The sequence below is a fragment of the Tarenaya hassleriana genome, unplaced genomic scaffold (assembly GCF_000463585.1).
Source record: "Tarenaya hassleriana unplaced genomic scaffold, ASM46358v1 Cleome27, whole genome shotgun sequence".
NCBI classification, from domain to species: Eukaryota; Viridiplantae; Streptophyta; class Magnoliopsida; order Brassicales; family Cleomaceae; genus Tarenaya; species Tarenaya hassleriana.
The window spans coordinates 1,063,414-1,074,862 of record NW_010965946.1 but is presented as its reverse complement, the minus strand read 5'-3'; the positions used below and the strand labels follow the sequence as shown (position 1 = coordinate 1,074,862).

General features: G+C 42.1%; 2 protein-coding genes across 4 annotated transcripts; one reads left to right on the top strand and one right to left on the bottom strand.

Moving 5' to 3' along the window:
- Positions 1-5,708: 5,708 nt before the first annotated feature.
- Positions 5,709-7,330, top strand: LOC104817285 (remorin). Of its 2 annotated transcripts, XM_010546418.1 has the most exons (6): positions 5,709-5,825; positions 6,256-6,337; positions 6,447-6,500; positions 6,593-6,680; positions 6,765-6,846; positions 6,935-7,330. In XM_010546418.1, the coding sequence occupies exons 1-6, from the start codon at positions 5,799-5,801 to the stop codon at positions 7,127-7,129; spliced, it is 528 nt and encodes a 175-aa protein (XP_010544720.1). In that variant the 5' UTR covers positions 5,709-5,798; the 3' UTR covers positions 7,130-7,330. The 2 variants fall into 2 exon arrangements, with proteins under 2 accessions (XP_010544720.1, XP_010544719.1); XM_010546417.1 differs by lacking the exon at positions 5,709-5,825 and having other exon boundaries at positions 6,166-6,337.
- Positions 7,331-7,930: 600 nt separating this feature from the next.
- LOC104817284 (DEAD-box ATP-dependent RNA helicase 8) lies at positions 7,931-11,305 on the bottom strand. 2 transcript variants are annotated; one of them, XM_010546416.2, is made up of 10 exons: positions 10,778-11,305; positions 10,506-10,554; positions 10,092-10,326; positions 9,630-9,868; positions 9,147-9,398; positions 8,874-9,054; positions 8,709-8,797; positions 8,552-8,625; positions 8,337-8,451; positions 7,931-8,227 (listed from the first exon to the last, which is right to left on the bottom strand). In XM_010546416.2, the coding sequence occupies exons 1-9, from the start codon at positions 11,002-11,004 to the stop codon at positions 8,373-8,375; spliced, it is 1,425 nt and encodes a 474-aa protein (XP_010544718.1). In that variant the 5' UTR covers positions 11,005-11,305; the 3' UTR covers positions 7,931-8,227; positions 8,337-8,372. The 2 variants fall into 2 exon arrangements, with proteins under 2 accessions (XP_010544718.1, XP_019058506.1); XM_019202961.1 differs by lacking the exon at positions 7,931-8,227 and having other exon boundaries at positions 8,359-8,451; positions 8,552-8,621.
- Between the last annotated feature and the right edge of the window lie 144 nt (positions 11,306-11,449).

Sequence of the window (11,449 nt, the reverse complement as noted above, 5' to 3'; positions counted from 1 at the left end):
AAATTCCGTCGCTTGCGGTCTGAGATTCCGACCACATATCGACGGATCATTCCGTCGCACGGTTCAGAAATGTCAGATCATGCAGAGTTTTTCGGGAAACGCACAATTACGACGGAATTTCCGTCGCGTTTAATGATTCCGATTCAACGCGACGGGGTTATCCGTCGCTGAAATAATTTGCTTTATGTTACGAGGGAAAGTCCGTGCGTTTGGTGACGTGTCACCGACGCGTTTAATTATTCCGACCCATTACCGACGGATATTTCCGTCGCAGAATTTAATAAACAGCCAGAACTCAATCTTTCCCTCCGAATCGCGAAGTTTACTCGCACCGCCATGTTCAATCTCTCTCGCCGCTCTCACCGCCGGGATTCGTCGCCACTCGCACCGCCGTGTTCGTGGCCGCTCTCCCCGCCGGATTCGTCGCCTTTCCCGTCATCTGTTCGGCTCTCTCCGCCGTAAGTTTTTTAGATTTCGGATTCTTTTATATGTTTCGATCTGTTCAGTTAATTTGTGTTTTGATCTGTTCGGTTTGTTTAGTTTCGTTTCGTATGTGTTTCGTTCTGTACGTGTTTCGTTTCGTTTCGTTTCGAAGGCCGACGGTTAGGGTTTATGAATCTAGGGTTTCGGATGTATGTGTTTCGTATGTGTTCCCGGATAGGTTTTCGGATGTGTTAGGGTTTCGGATCTGTTAGGGTTTCGGATCTGTTAGGGTTTCGGATCTGTTAGGGTTTCGTTTCGGATCTGTTAGGGTTAGGGTTAGGGTTAGGGTTGTGGTTTAGGGTTTAGGGTTAGGGTTAGTATTTGGGGTTAGGGTTAGTATTTGGGGTTTCGTTTGGGGTTTAGGGTTTAGGGTTAGGGTTAGTATTTGGGGTTTCGTTTGGAGTTTAGAGTTTTTTTACCTATTTGATACGAAATTCTAACCAACTTTGTAGATGAGTCACGAAAGACGTGGTTCGAGTTCTCGTTCTGGTAGTCATAGCGGGAACAACACTCGATTCCGTGGTCGTGGTGTTGGATCACCAGCGATCCAAAGTCAACGAACCCCTGATCCACTGCAGTTGGATCAACGTTTCACTGGTCAGGGTACTCCCCAGGCTTCATTTGAGGCCGGAGGTTCCGGCCATCGCTCTGTTTATGCTGGGATCTCTCTTAGAGAGATCCCAGCATCAGAGAGTCGACGACAACAACCTTGTATCAATCCTGATTCGGTTGATGGAGCGTTGTGGTAAGTATATTCTAACACCACTTTCGTTTCCGATTAAAATCGTCCATCGTTCAACTTAATTAATGTTTTTGAATATCATAGGTTTGATCGGAATGATCAGTTGGTTGAGAGTATCAAAACGATCTACCGTTCTGATTATCATGGCCCATGGCGTAGCATCTCTCGGGTCCCGCAAGATGTCTTGGCACGATGGTTTGCTGCTTTTGCGGTATTGTCTTAACTTGTTCGTTTTTGGTTTAATATATCTTTTTTAGTATTAAATAACTAACACATATTGTTTAAAGCAATCTTATTACTGGGATCCTTCTGTGCATGATATCGTCCATCGTGCGTGGAAGGATTGTCTCGGTGCGAGATTGCGAGATAACCTTTATAGGTTGAAATTCTTGCGGAAGAAGCCGGACTGGATTAGTTTAGACATCTGGGCGCAGCTGGAGGTAATATGGGATTCAGAGGAATCTCAAGAGAAGAGTCGGATCGCATCGACGAATCGAAAGGCGAAGTCTGCTTCCGACCGTGCCCCAGGAACTCACACTGCGGGGAGAAGATCGGGAATCCTTCCCGTCGGTGTGGATACGTGTAGAGGAGCTGTACTTTCAGCTCTTGGTGATTAAAACAGGCCCTGGATCGATCGCTACTTTCAGATCTTCAGGAAAGAGGTAAGTATTCGATTCCTACGGTGATATACACGATCTGTCGGGGTTTTACGGATGATTTTGGTTGCGTGTGACGTTTGACTAGGTTTAGATTATCCTTCCGCTGCATGAAACCTAGTAAACCAAACCCTAGATCGATATGATCGCATGCTAGGAATCTGTAGCCTAAATCCCTTATCATGGCCCATGGCGTAGCATCTCTCGGGTCCCGCAAGATGTCTTGGCACGATGGTTTGCTGCTTTTGCGGTATTGTCTTAACTTGTTCGTTTTTTGTTTAATATATCTTTTTTAGTATTAAATAACTAACACATATTGTTTAAAGCAATCTTATTACTGGGATCCTTCTGTGCATGATATCGTCCATCGTGCGTGGAAGGATTGTCTCGGTGCGAGATTGCGAGATAACCTTTATAGGTTGAAATTCTTGCGGAAGAAGCCGGACTGGATTAGTTTAGACATCTGGGCGCAGCTGGAGGTAATATGGGATTCAGAGGAATCTCAAGAGAAGAGTCGGAACCAAGACTCTAAAATCAACTCAAGGGATTTTCATCCCAAGAGAGCATTAAAATCCATTCATCAATCCAAAACATTCACTCTCATTCAATGGCAATCCATCTACTCATGAATCCTAAGTCTCCAAAGAGATTCAATCAAAGAGGGATATAGAAAATAACCATTTTTGCGGTATTGTCTTAACTTGTTCGTTTTTTGTTTAATATATCTTTTTTAGTATTAAATATCTAACACATATTGTTTAAAGCAATCTTATTTGTGGGATCCTTATGTGCATGATGTCGTCCATTGTGCGTGGAAGGATTGTCTCGGTGCGAGATTGCGAGATAACCTTTATAGGTTGAAATTCTTGCGGAAGAAGCCGGACTGGATTAGTTTAGACATCTGGGCGCAGCTGGAGGTAATATGGGATTCAGAGGAATCTCAAGAGAAGAGTCGGATCGCATCGACGAATTGAAAGGCGAAGTCTGCTTCCGATCGTGCCCCAGGAACTCACACTGCGGGGAGAAGATTGTTTGCTAAAGTTGCTCTCAATATTGTAAGTATTTTGTGAAAATTGATTTATTTGTTTTTAAATTTTACTAATATTTTTGTATAACTTGTTTAGGCCGAGAAAGAAGGCGTTCAACCGTCTGCTCTGCGTGTCTTACAAGACACGCATCGTCGATCGGATGGGACGTACGTAGATCATCGTGCCCAAGAAATTGAAGAGGCCATTCAATCGAAGATTACCGATCGAATGACGATGGACGAGAGCAGCGGTTCAACGCAATTGACTCCGCAGGAAATCAACAGCTTGTATCTCGAGGTAATTTTTGTATTTTAAATAATATAACAAGTTAGAGTTTAAATATTATTTACACATTGTTTTGAAGGTCGTTCCTCCCGATGCGAAAGGTCGGATTTACGGGATTGGTGCGTTGGCGAGTCAGCTCGGGGGTGGTGACGCATCTTCGTCGTCTGTGGTACGTCATGTATCTCTGACGCGTGAAGTCGAGGAGCTGAAGAGAAAACACGAGGAGACTTCTGCGGAACTTGTAGCTGCTCGGGAGAAGATTGCTCAGTTTGATGCAGCTCAGGCGAAGATCGCTCGGTTAGAGGAGATGATGCAACGTTTTATGCCTCCGACCGATTCCGCCGGTTCGTCTGCTCCGAGTCCCGCCGTCAATCCCGATCCATCGGTTCATCAAGACGAGCAACATCCCCAAAATCTCGATGATTTTCCGGACAATTTATTTCGTTAGATTTCAATTTTGTAATATATAAAACAATTTCGGTTTTTTTTTTTCAATTTGTAATATATAAAACAATTTACAAATGTATAATTATTTTTTTTAAACGATTTTTTTTATTTTTTTTCGAAAAAAATTTCTTATGCGACGGAATAATCCGTCGCATACGGAATAATCCTACGGAAATCTTCTGTCGCTTTCCATAGCTGCGACGGAACTATCCGTCGTTATAAGCCGTCGCTAATTTGCGACTATTATCTGACCAATCCTCCCGTCCCTCTTTGCGACTATTATGCGATGGATGATCCGTCGTACTATCCGACGGAATTAGACGGAGATTCCGTCGGTCAGAGCGACGACTGAACGACGGAATTTCCGTCGCGTTTACCATGGAAAAACGACGGAGTTTTCGTCAGGCATATCGACTAGATTGCGACAGTTAGTCCGTCGCTTTTCCCGGCGGAATATTCCGTCGCAAAAAACGACTGACTTACGACGGTTGTTTCCGTCGCAAATATGCGACGGATGCACGATCGGGATGTGTTTGCGACAACCATTAACGGACGGAACTTATTCCGTCGATGTCCGTCGCAAACTAAAAATACCGACGGAATTTCTTCTTTCGTGCGACGGATATTTTCGTCGGAAATATGAGTGTTTTTTGTAGTGGAAGTCTGACCCGATTCAGCCCAAACATAGCGGGTTTCGGGACTTATGATTAGGGGTGAGCGTTTCGGAAAACGGTTCGGGTTCGGGACGGAATGGTTCGGTTCTTTCGGTTTTACAAAAATAGGTACCAATCGAGTTTTTTATTGTATTCGGTTCGGTTCGGTTTCGGTATCGGTTCGGTTCTGAATTTTATTAAAAAAATGATAGATTTCCTTTAAAAATATTCGGTTTTTTCGGGATTTTTAAAGTTCAGCTCGGTTCGGTTCCGGGAAAATTCGGTTCTCTAAAAATGATACCCTTCGAAAAATAACAGGGATTTGGGGTCGGGAAAAATACCGTTTTAACGGTTCGGTTCGGTCCGGTTCTTAAGTACCAAACCGAAATGCTCAGCCCTACTTATGATGATGATATTCAAAAATCATAACATGTGGTTTTCAAAATAGGCAAGACATGTTTTGTTAGGAAAAAAAAAAAAAAATTACGTGAATGTGATTAATGATGTTACCTTATCAACGTTTGTGCGTACTGTCGTGCGTATACTAAGCACAAATTAATTAAAAAATATATAGATGAATCTATGACACTGTCGGACGGCATGGCGGGATAAACCATTAATATGCTTATATTATATAAACTAACAATTTTATATATAGCACGTCTTATTCCATAAACATATATTATATCACAGATTATAACCTTTTAAAGCTGCTATGCAAAAAACATATATTTATTGCTCTATTTACATTTCGATTTCAACAGTCCGAATCCAATGGTTTTCCATTCGATCATCTATTAATAAATCCTACAAGCATCGGATTTAGGTGGACCGGGCTTTCCTATGTGAAAACTTTATGGGCCGAAAAGAGAAACAGGCCCAAAACAGTTAGAAACCTCAACGGGTTTGGCCCATTATATATATATATAAAATAAAATGGAGAAAATCTCGGGTAATCTGCCAGCGAGACAACCAACCAGATCCAATCATGCGGGTCCATATCTAACAAAGACCAAAAATACTTTTCTTCCTTCCTTTTTCCACGCGCTTCTCCATCTGCGCGTCTCATACACGCTCTCCTAACCCATCGAGTTTAAAATTAATCACGACGGACCAAAAAAGCGGTAGCACCACGCGCTCCTTGGTAATCTTACATTATTTCGATGGCTTACGTGGCACTCATTAACCGCTTTACCTGTCGGCACGATGAATTCCAATCACATGCATCTGTGCTTACGCTAATTTACAACAAAAAGCGGTTCACAGCCGTTGGATCATGCGGCATAGAAGATCAACGGCTAAGGAAACGAGCGGCTCACACACACCGCACGCGGGAAATACGCTGCACCGTACCACATGATGGAGAGGATATAAGGTCTCTTTCCTCTCGGGAAAAATCTGATTTATCCACTTTTTTTTAGGTTCTGTTTCTGTTTTTTTTTTCCTTTTTCGTTTTTTTTTTGTGGGGAAGAGGAAAATTTAGTTGTTCTTCTGTTGAGAGCCAATGGCGGAGGAGCAGAAGAACATCAAGGTCTCACGACGGACCAAAAAAGCGGTAGCACCACGCGCTCCTTGGTAATCTTACATTATTTCGATGGCTTACGTGGCACTCATTAACCGCTTTACCTGTCGGCACGATGAATTCCAATCACATGCATCTGTGCTTACGCTAATTTACAACAAAAAGCGGTTCACAGCCGTTGGATCATGCGGCATAGAAGATCAACGGCTAAGGAAACGAGCGGCTCACACACACCGCACGCGGGAAATACGCTGCACCGTACCACATGATGGAGAGGATATAAGGTCTCTTTCCTCTCGGGAAAAATCTGATTTATCCACTTTTTTTTAGGTTCGGTTTCTGTTTTTTTTTTCCTTTTTCGTTTTTTTTTGTGGGGAAGAGGAAAATTTAGTTGTTCTTCTGTTGAGAGCCAATGGCGGGGGAGCAGAAGAACATCAAGGTCGAAGCAGAATCGCCGGCGGCTACGGCTCCGGCCGAGGAGAAGAAGCCTGACGACTCAAAAGCCCTAGCCGTCATCGAGAGTAATCTCTTTCTCTCTCTCCCAATACATGCACATATACATACACACGTGTATGTAAGCTCATCTGTTTCGTGATATCTGCGTGAACTTCTTTGGTCGTTGATTTACAGAACCGGAAGAGCCTGAACAGAAGAAAAGTTCATCCGGTGGTTCAATTGACAGAGGTGAGGTGAACTGAACATCATGCTCGGACAAGTTTCTTCTCTTTGCTTCATAGTTAAAACATTGGCCGTATTCGTGTTGTTGTTGTTGTCAGACGTTGTTCTAGCAGATCTGGAAAAGGAGAAGAGACTGTCGTTCATCAAGGCGTGGGAAGATAGCGAGAAGACAAAGGCCGAGAACAAGTAAAGACATATGCTCTCCTCCCGGACTTACATATTCAACAGTAGCTTATGGTTGGGTTCTAACGGATTTATTGGTTCGGGCAGGGCTCAGAAGAAGATCTCCGCCGTTCTTGCATGGGAGAACAGCAAAAAGGCAGCCATTGAAGCCGAGCTGAAGAAGATCGAGGTGGACTTTTGTTTGTCTTTCTTAGATTCGTGATATCTATGATTCAGTTCAGAGTTCAGACATGGTGAGAGTGATGTTGTTTTGACAGGAGCAACTGGAGAAGAAGAAGGCGGAATATGGAGAGAGGATGAAGAACAAGGTGGCAGCGATCCACAAGGAAGCAGAGGAGAAGAGGGCAATGGCCGAAGCCAAACGCGGAGAAGAGAAGCTCAAGGCCGAGGAAATGGCTGCCAAATACAGAGCCACCGGAAATATCCCCAAGGCGACCTGTGGATGTTTCTAAGCCCTGATGATTTTTTTTCTTTTCTTAAATCATTGTAAGTTTTTCAGCTGTAAACCTTCTCTTTCAAACAGGATCTTCGTTCAGAGCTTTGATCAGACACTGTCTGTAATGTATATTTCTCTTTTTTTGTTTTTTTTTTTATGGCGAGGTATTTGGGTGTTCAAAAGTAAATTTCTGAAGCATCAATCGTGTTTTGCATTTGCCATACAATTGTCCAATATATAACCGAGCTGGAGAAGTGAAAAATCAAAAGGCACATAGGGGCAGAACAGTAATAATAGCTTAGTCTGGGTTTGTGATAATCGAAGAGCAATATCATCACTCATCTGCTCCTTCTATATATATATATATATATATATATGATTTGAAACTTTTGCAGACCCTTCAATCGCATTGCTTGACGATGAACGAAAAAGATAGATTATTGATAAAAAAAAGGATGAAGATTCGGTGAGACTTTTCTTGGATCGTGGTTGATGGCATATGAGCACAAGTTTTTTTAGAATTTTTCTTCTTTTTTAATATATAAAACTACATCATTATGTAACATGATGCGGATATTTATTTTTTCAAATGATTACATGACAGATTTAAATCTTTTGCCTTTAATTTTTTTTCTATATGGATTTCTATGCGCCACATCATCTTAAACCAATATAAACATAAAGATTGTATTTTTTTTAATGTAAAATATATAGTTGATGACTTTAAGTAATTAATTGAAAGTAGGTAGCTTTTTTAAAAATTAAAAAAAAAAAGAGAGGAAAGAAGAGGCGTGGGATTAGGTGATTGTGGGGAGAATCTCATAAACGTGGGTTGGGGTTAGCTCTAATACAAATATATACAGAGCCTGGCCAATAAACCCAAATCTCCTACAAGACAAAATTCAGACAAAGGCCCCAACAAGAACGGAGCTTCTGGGTGGACGAAGTTTGAAAACCAACCCTCCCCCTAAGAAAAACAAAACCCATTGGTGGAAGAAGATCGCTAAGTCACATAACTGCGACGCAAACTATATCTAATAACCCCACGTACAAAAAACTAAGAGACTGAGTGTAGAGATCGACCTTCTGTGTGGTTAGCCAATTCCTCAAACACCTGAACAGAGTAGTGCCCAACAACAATGATGTTATCCATCATGTGTGTGTGTGTGTTGGGAGAGAGAGAGAGAGAGAGAGAGAGAGAGAGAGAGAGAGAGAGAACTCGCCTCTGTTGTATGGAGAGTAAGGCAGAGGCTCCGAAGTTACCGGCAATAGATTGCCTGATCAATACTAACAGGAATTGGCTTGATCTCTGCTCCAAGTTCTTGCTCCGTCCTATACCTGTTTTTGTTTTTTTAAATCAACCGTTCGGATGGATTGGTTTACCGACATATTCAAACACCAGATATTGTATATGACACTCACACACACACACACTTACAACTTGAATCGGTCCTTGGATGTTATCAAATTCACCGCAAGCCCCAGGTGTCCAAACCTTCCTGATCTACCTATCTGTCAAAAAATGCACGCAAATTGCTCAAACTCATTACTCTCTTACTCCTGGAAACTTTACTTACACAAGCTACAAGGCCTACCCTGTGCAGATACGTTTCTGTGCTCTTCGGAAAATCAAAGTTAATAACCACATTCACAGATTGGATATCGATTCCACGCGTACACAGATCTGCACCAATCTCTTCAAATTCAGTTTTCTCAATTTGATAAACACACAGCACACAAAAAAAAAAAAACAAACATACCAGTGCAGACAAGATTTCTGCATGCACCATTGCGGAAATCATGGAACACCCTGTTCCGATGGTCTTGAAGCATATTTGAGTGAATATAGAAACATGAATAGCCTAGTTCTGTGATTTTCTTGGCCAACAGCTCCACCCGAGCGACAGAGTTGCAAAAGACGATTGATTGATTTATTTGCAGCTGCATTAAAAAATAAACAATAATTTCTTCTAAGCAATCCAAATCAAGTAATAGAATAACGTGTGGTAACAGGGTCTGTCAGGACATCTAACCTTAGAGAAAAGAGTGCATAGGCAGTGCACCTTCTGCCTTTCTTCAACATAAGCATAATATTGCGTGACACCCTTTAGTGGGAGTTCATTCATGAGATTAATAACGTAGGGCTTCCGCAGATATCTCTTCGTAAAGTCCTTCATGGTCAGAGGGAATGTAGCTGAAAACAACAGAATCTGGCGATTTTCTGGCAGGAACTGTATCAATTGCTCTATTGAAGGTTGAATCTCTGCAGACAAAAGCTTGTCGGCCTAATAAAATATATTTGTAATGAGTCAGAACTTTAAAACCATGATATGAAAACCCAAATAGACGAGCATTATTCAGATACTACAAATGAAATATCCATGACTCTGCCTGCACATGTGATAGAATCCATTTTGTAGTATCTTCAACAGCAGCTCTTTTTCTCAGCTAAGACACACTGGAGAAATAAATTAACTGAAAAATGGAATTGCTAGGGAAAACTACCAGGCACTCACCTCATCCAGTACAAACATTGCACAATCTTCCAAGGCGCAAACGCCCTTTTTAGCCAGATCTAAGATTCTTCCAGGAGTTGCAACAAGCAGATGAACAGTTTGATATAATCGCATGATATCATCTCTCAAACTGGTACCGCCAGTGGTGACCATAACCTGTATCTTCAAATGCTTGCCAAGCTCCTTGCAAACCTGTGATGTCTGAAGGGCCAACTCGCGGGTCGGGACCAGGATCACAGCTGCATTAAGAAGACAGATAAACAAAGTCGTACAGAGGCAAAAAAAAAGCCAGTTTTTCATAATAGACGGTCTAAATATTGCATGTTGAAAAGGCACTCCGTCAATGCTTTCACTGTAGTAATCTCCAATTTGTGCTAAGAAACTGGACAGACAAGTATGAATAAGAAAAATAGCGGAGAGAAACTTCAAACAGAGAAGATTTTCGACATGTAAACAAAGAACCTTGGATGACATTGTTATCAGGATCAATTTTCTCGAGGGCCGGAATGCAAAATGCAGCAGTCTTTCCTGTCCCATTTTTGGATCTAGCAAGAATATCGCTGCCGGTCAAGGCAATTGGAATGCTTTCTTCCTGTACAGGAGACGGCTTTTGAAAACCTTTCTCATATATTCCCATGAGCAACTCTCTTTTCAAAAAGTAATCTTCAAAGTCATTTCCCTTGGTGGTTGTCACGTCCTGCAGACAACAAGGGGAAAACGTTATCTCGAAACAAGTACAAACCCAAACCATCAGATGGACGTCCATTTATCCAGCTTTAGTACATAATGCTGAGAAAGAAGCGTCTACTTCCACGAAAGACTCTTGCAAACAAGAACAACAAACCCAAACCATCGTTTATTGACAAGGAAACACACCTCTGTCCTATGACGAGTATCTGGAGGTGGCGGCCTTAAGTCCTGGCTACTGATAAGTAGAAGACAACGCACAATCCGTGAGATTTAAAAAAAAAACATAGAACTTCAACTCGATTAAGACGAAAACAAGGGGGCAATTCTCTACACCAAAAACACATTCTTGACACTCATTCTTGTCCTCCAAGGCCAATATCATTTATATAAAGCAAACCTTATTCCACTGTTCTGCCAAGTAGTTTCCTACGAGAATCGCAGAAGAGAGAATACCGTACGTAGTATCACTGTCGTCGGAATGAACCGTCTTCTCGACATTGTCAACATCAACTTCGCTGGCGTTTCCAGGAAGCCGAGCGACTCTGGTCCACTGCCGCTGCTGTTGGGGCACCTGTGCGTACCCTCGCTGAGCGTACTGTTGAGGCTGCTGCCGCTGACCTCTCGACCGAGACGCTGTTCCACGTCCCGCTTCAACCCCAGATGGATACCGTCCTCTGCTATTCATCGCAAATTTCTCTCGATCTTCGAAAGCTAGAGACAAGAAACCAAATCTCACCAACGATCTTTACAACTAAAACCAGTAAAGAAGATAACCGCAAGTCCTAGAGAAGCCGGAACCGACGAATCTGTCAGGTGTCAAGTCGTCAACAATCAATCCGAAGTTAGCGAGAAATGCTCGATCGAGCCTAGGGTTTTAAGAGATGATCTAGAAACTCGCGCCAAGATCGAAATGTTCAAATTAATCACAAACCGATCTGCGAGGAAACGCAAATGAAAAATAATCGAATTCTTATGTGTTCTCCAAGATGAACTTGAGAGAGAGGGAGGGAGAGAGTGAGAGATTTCACTCGGAGAGAGCAAAGCAACAATTTTCTTGGAAAATTCTGCCGTTTGGTTACGTGAATGGAAAATGCGCCGATAATGATATATATATATATATATATATATAT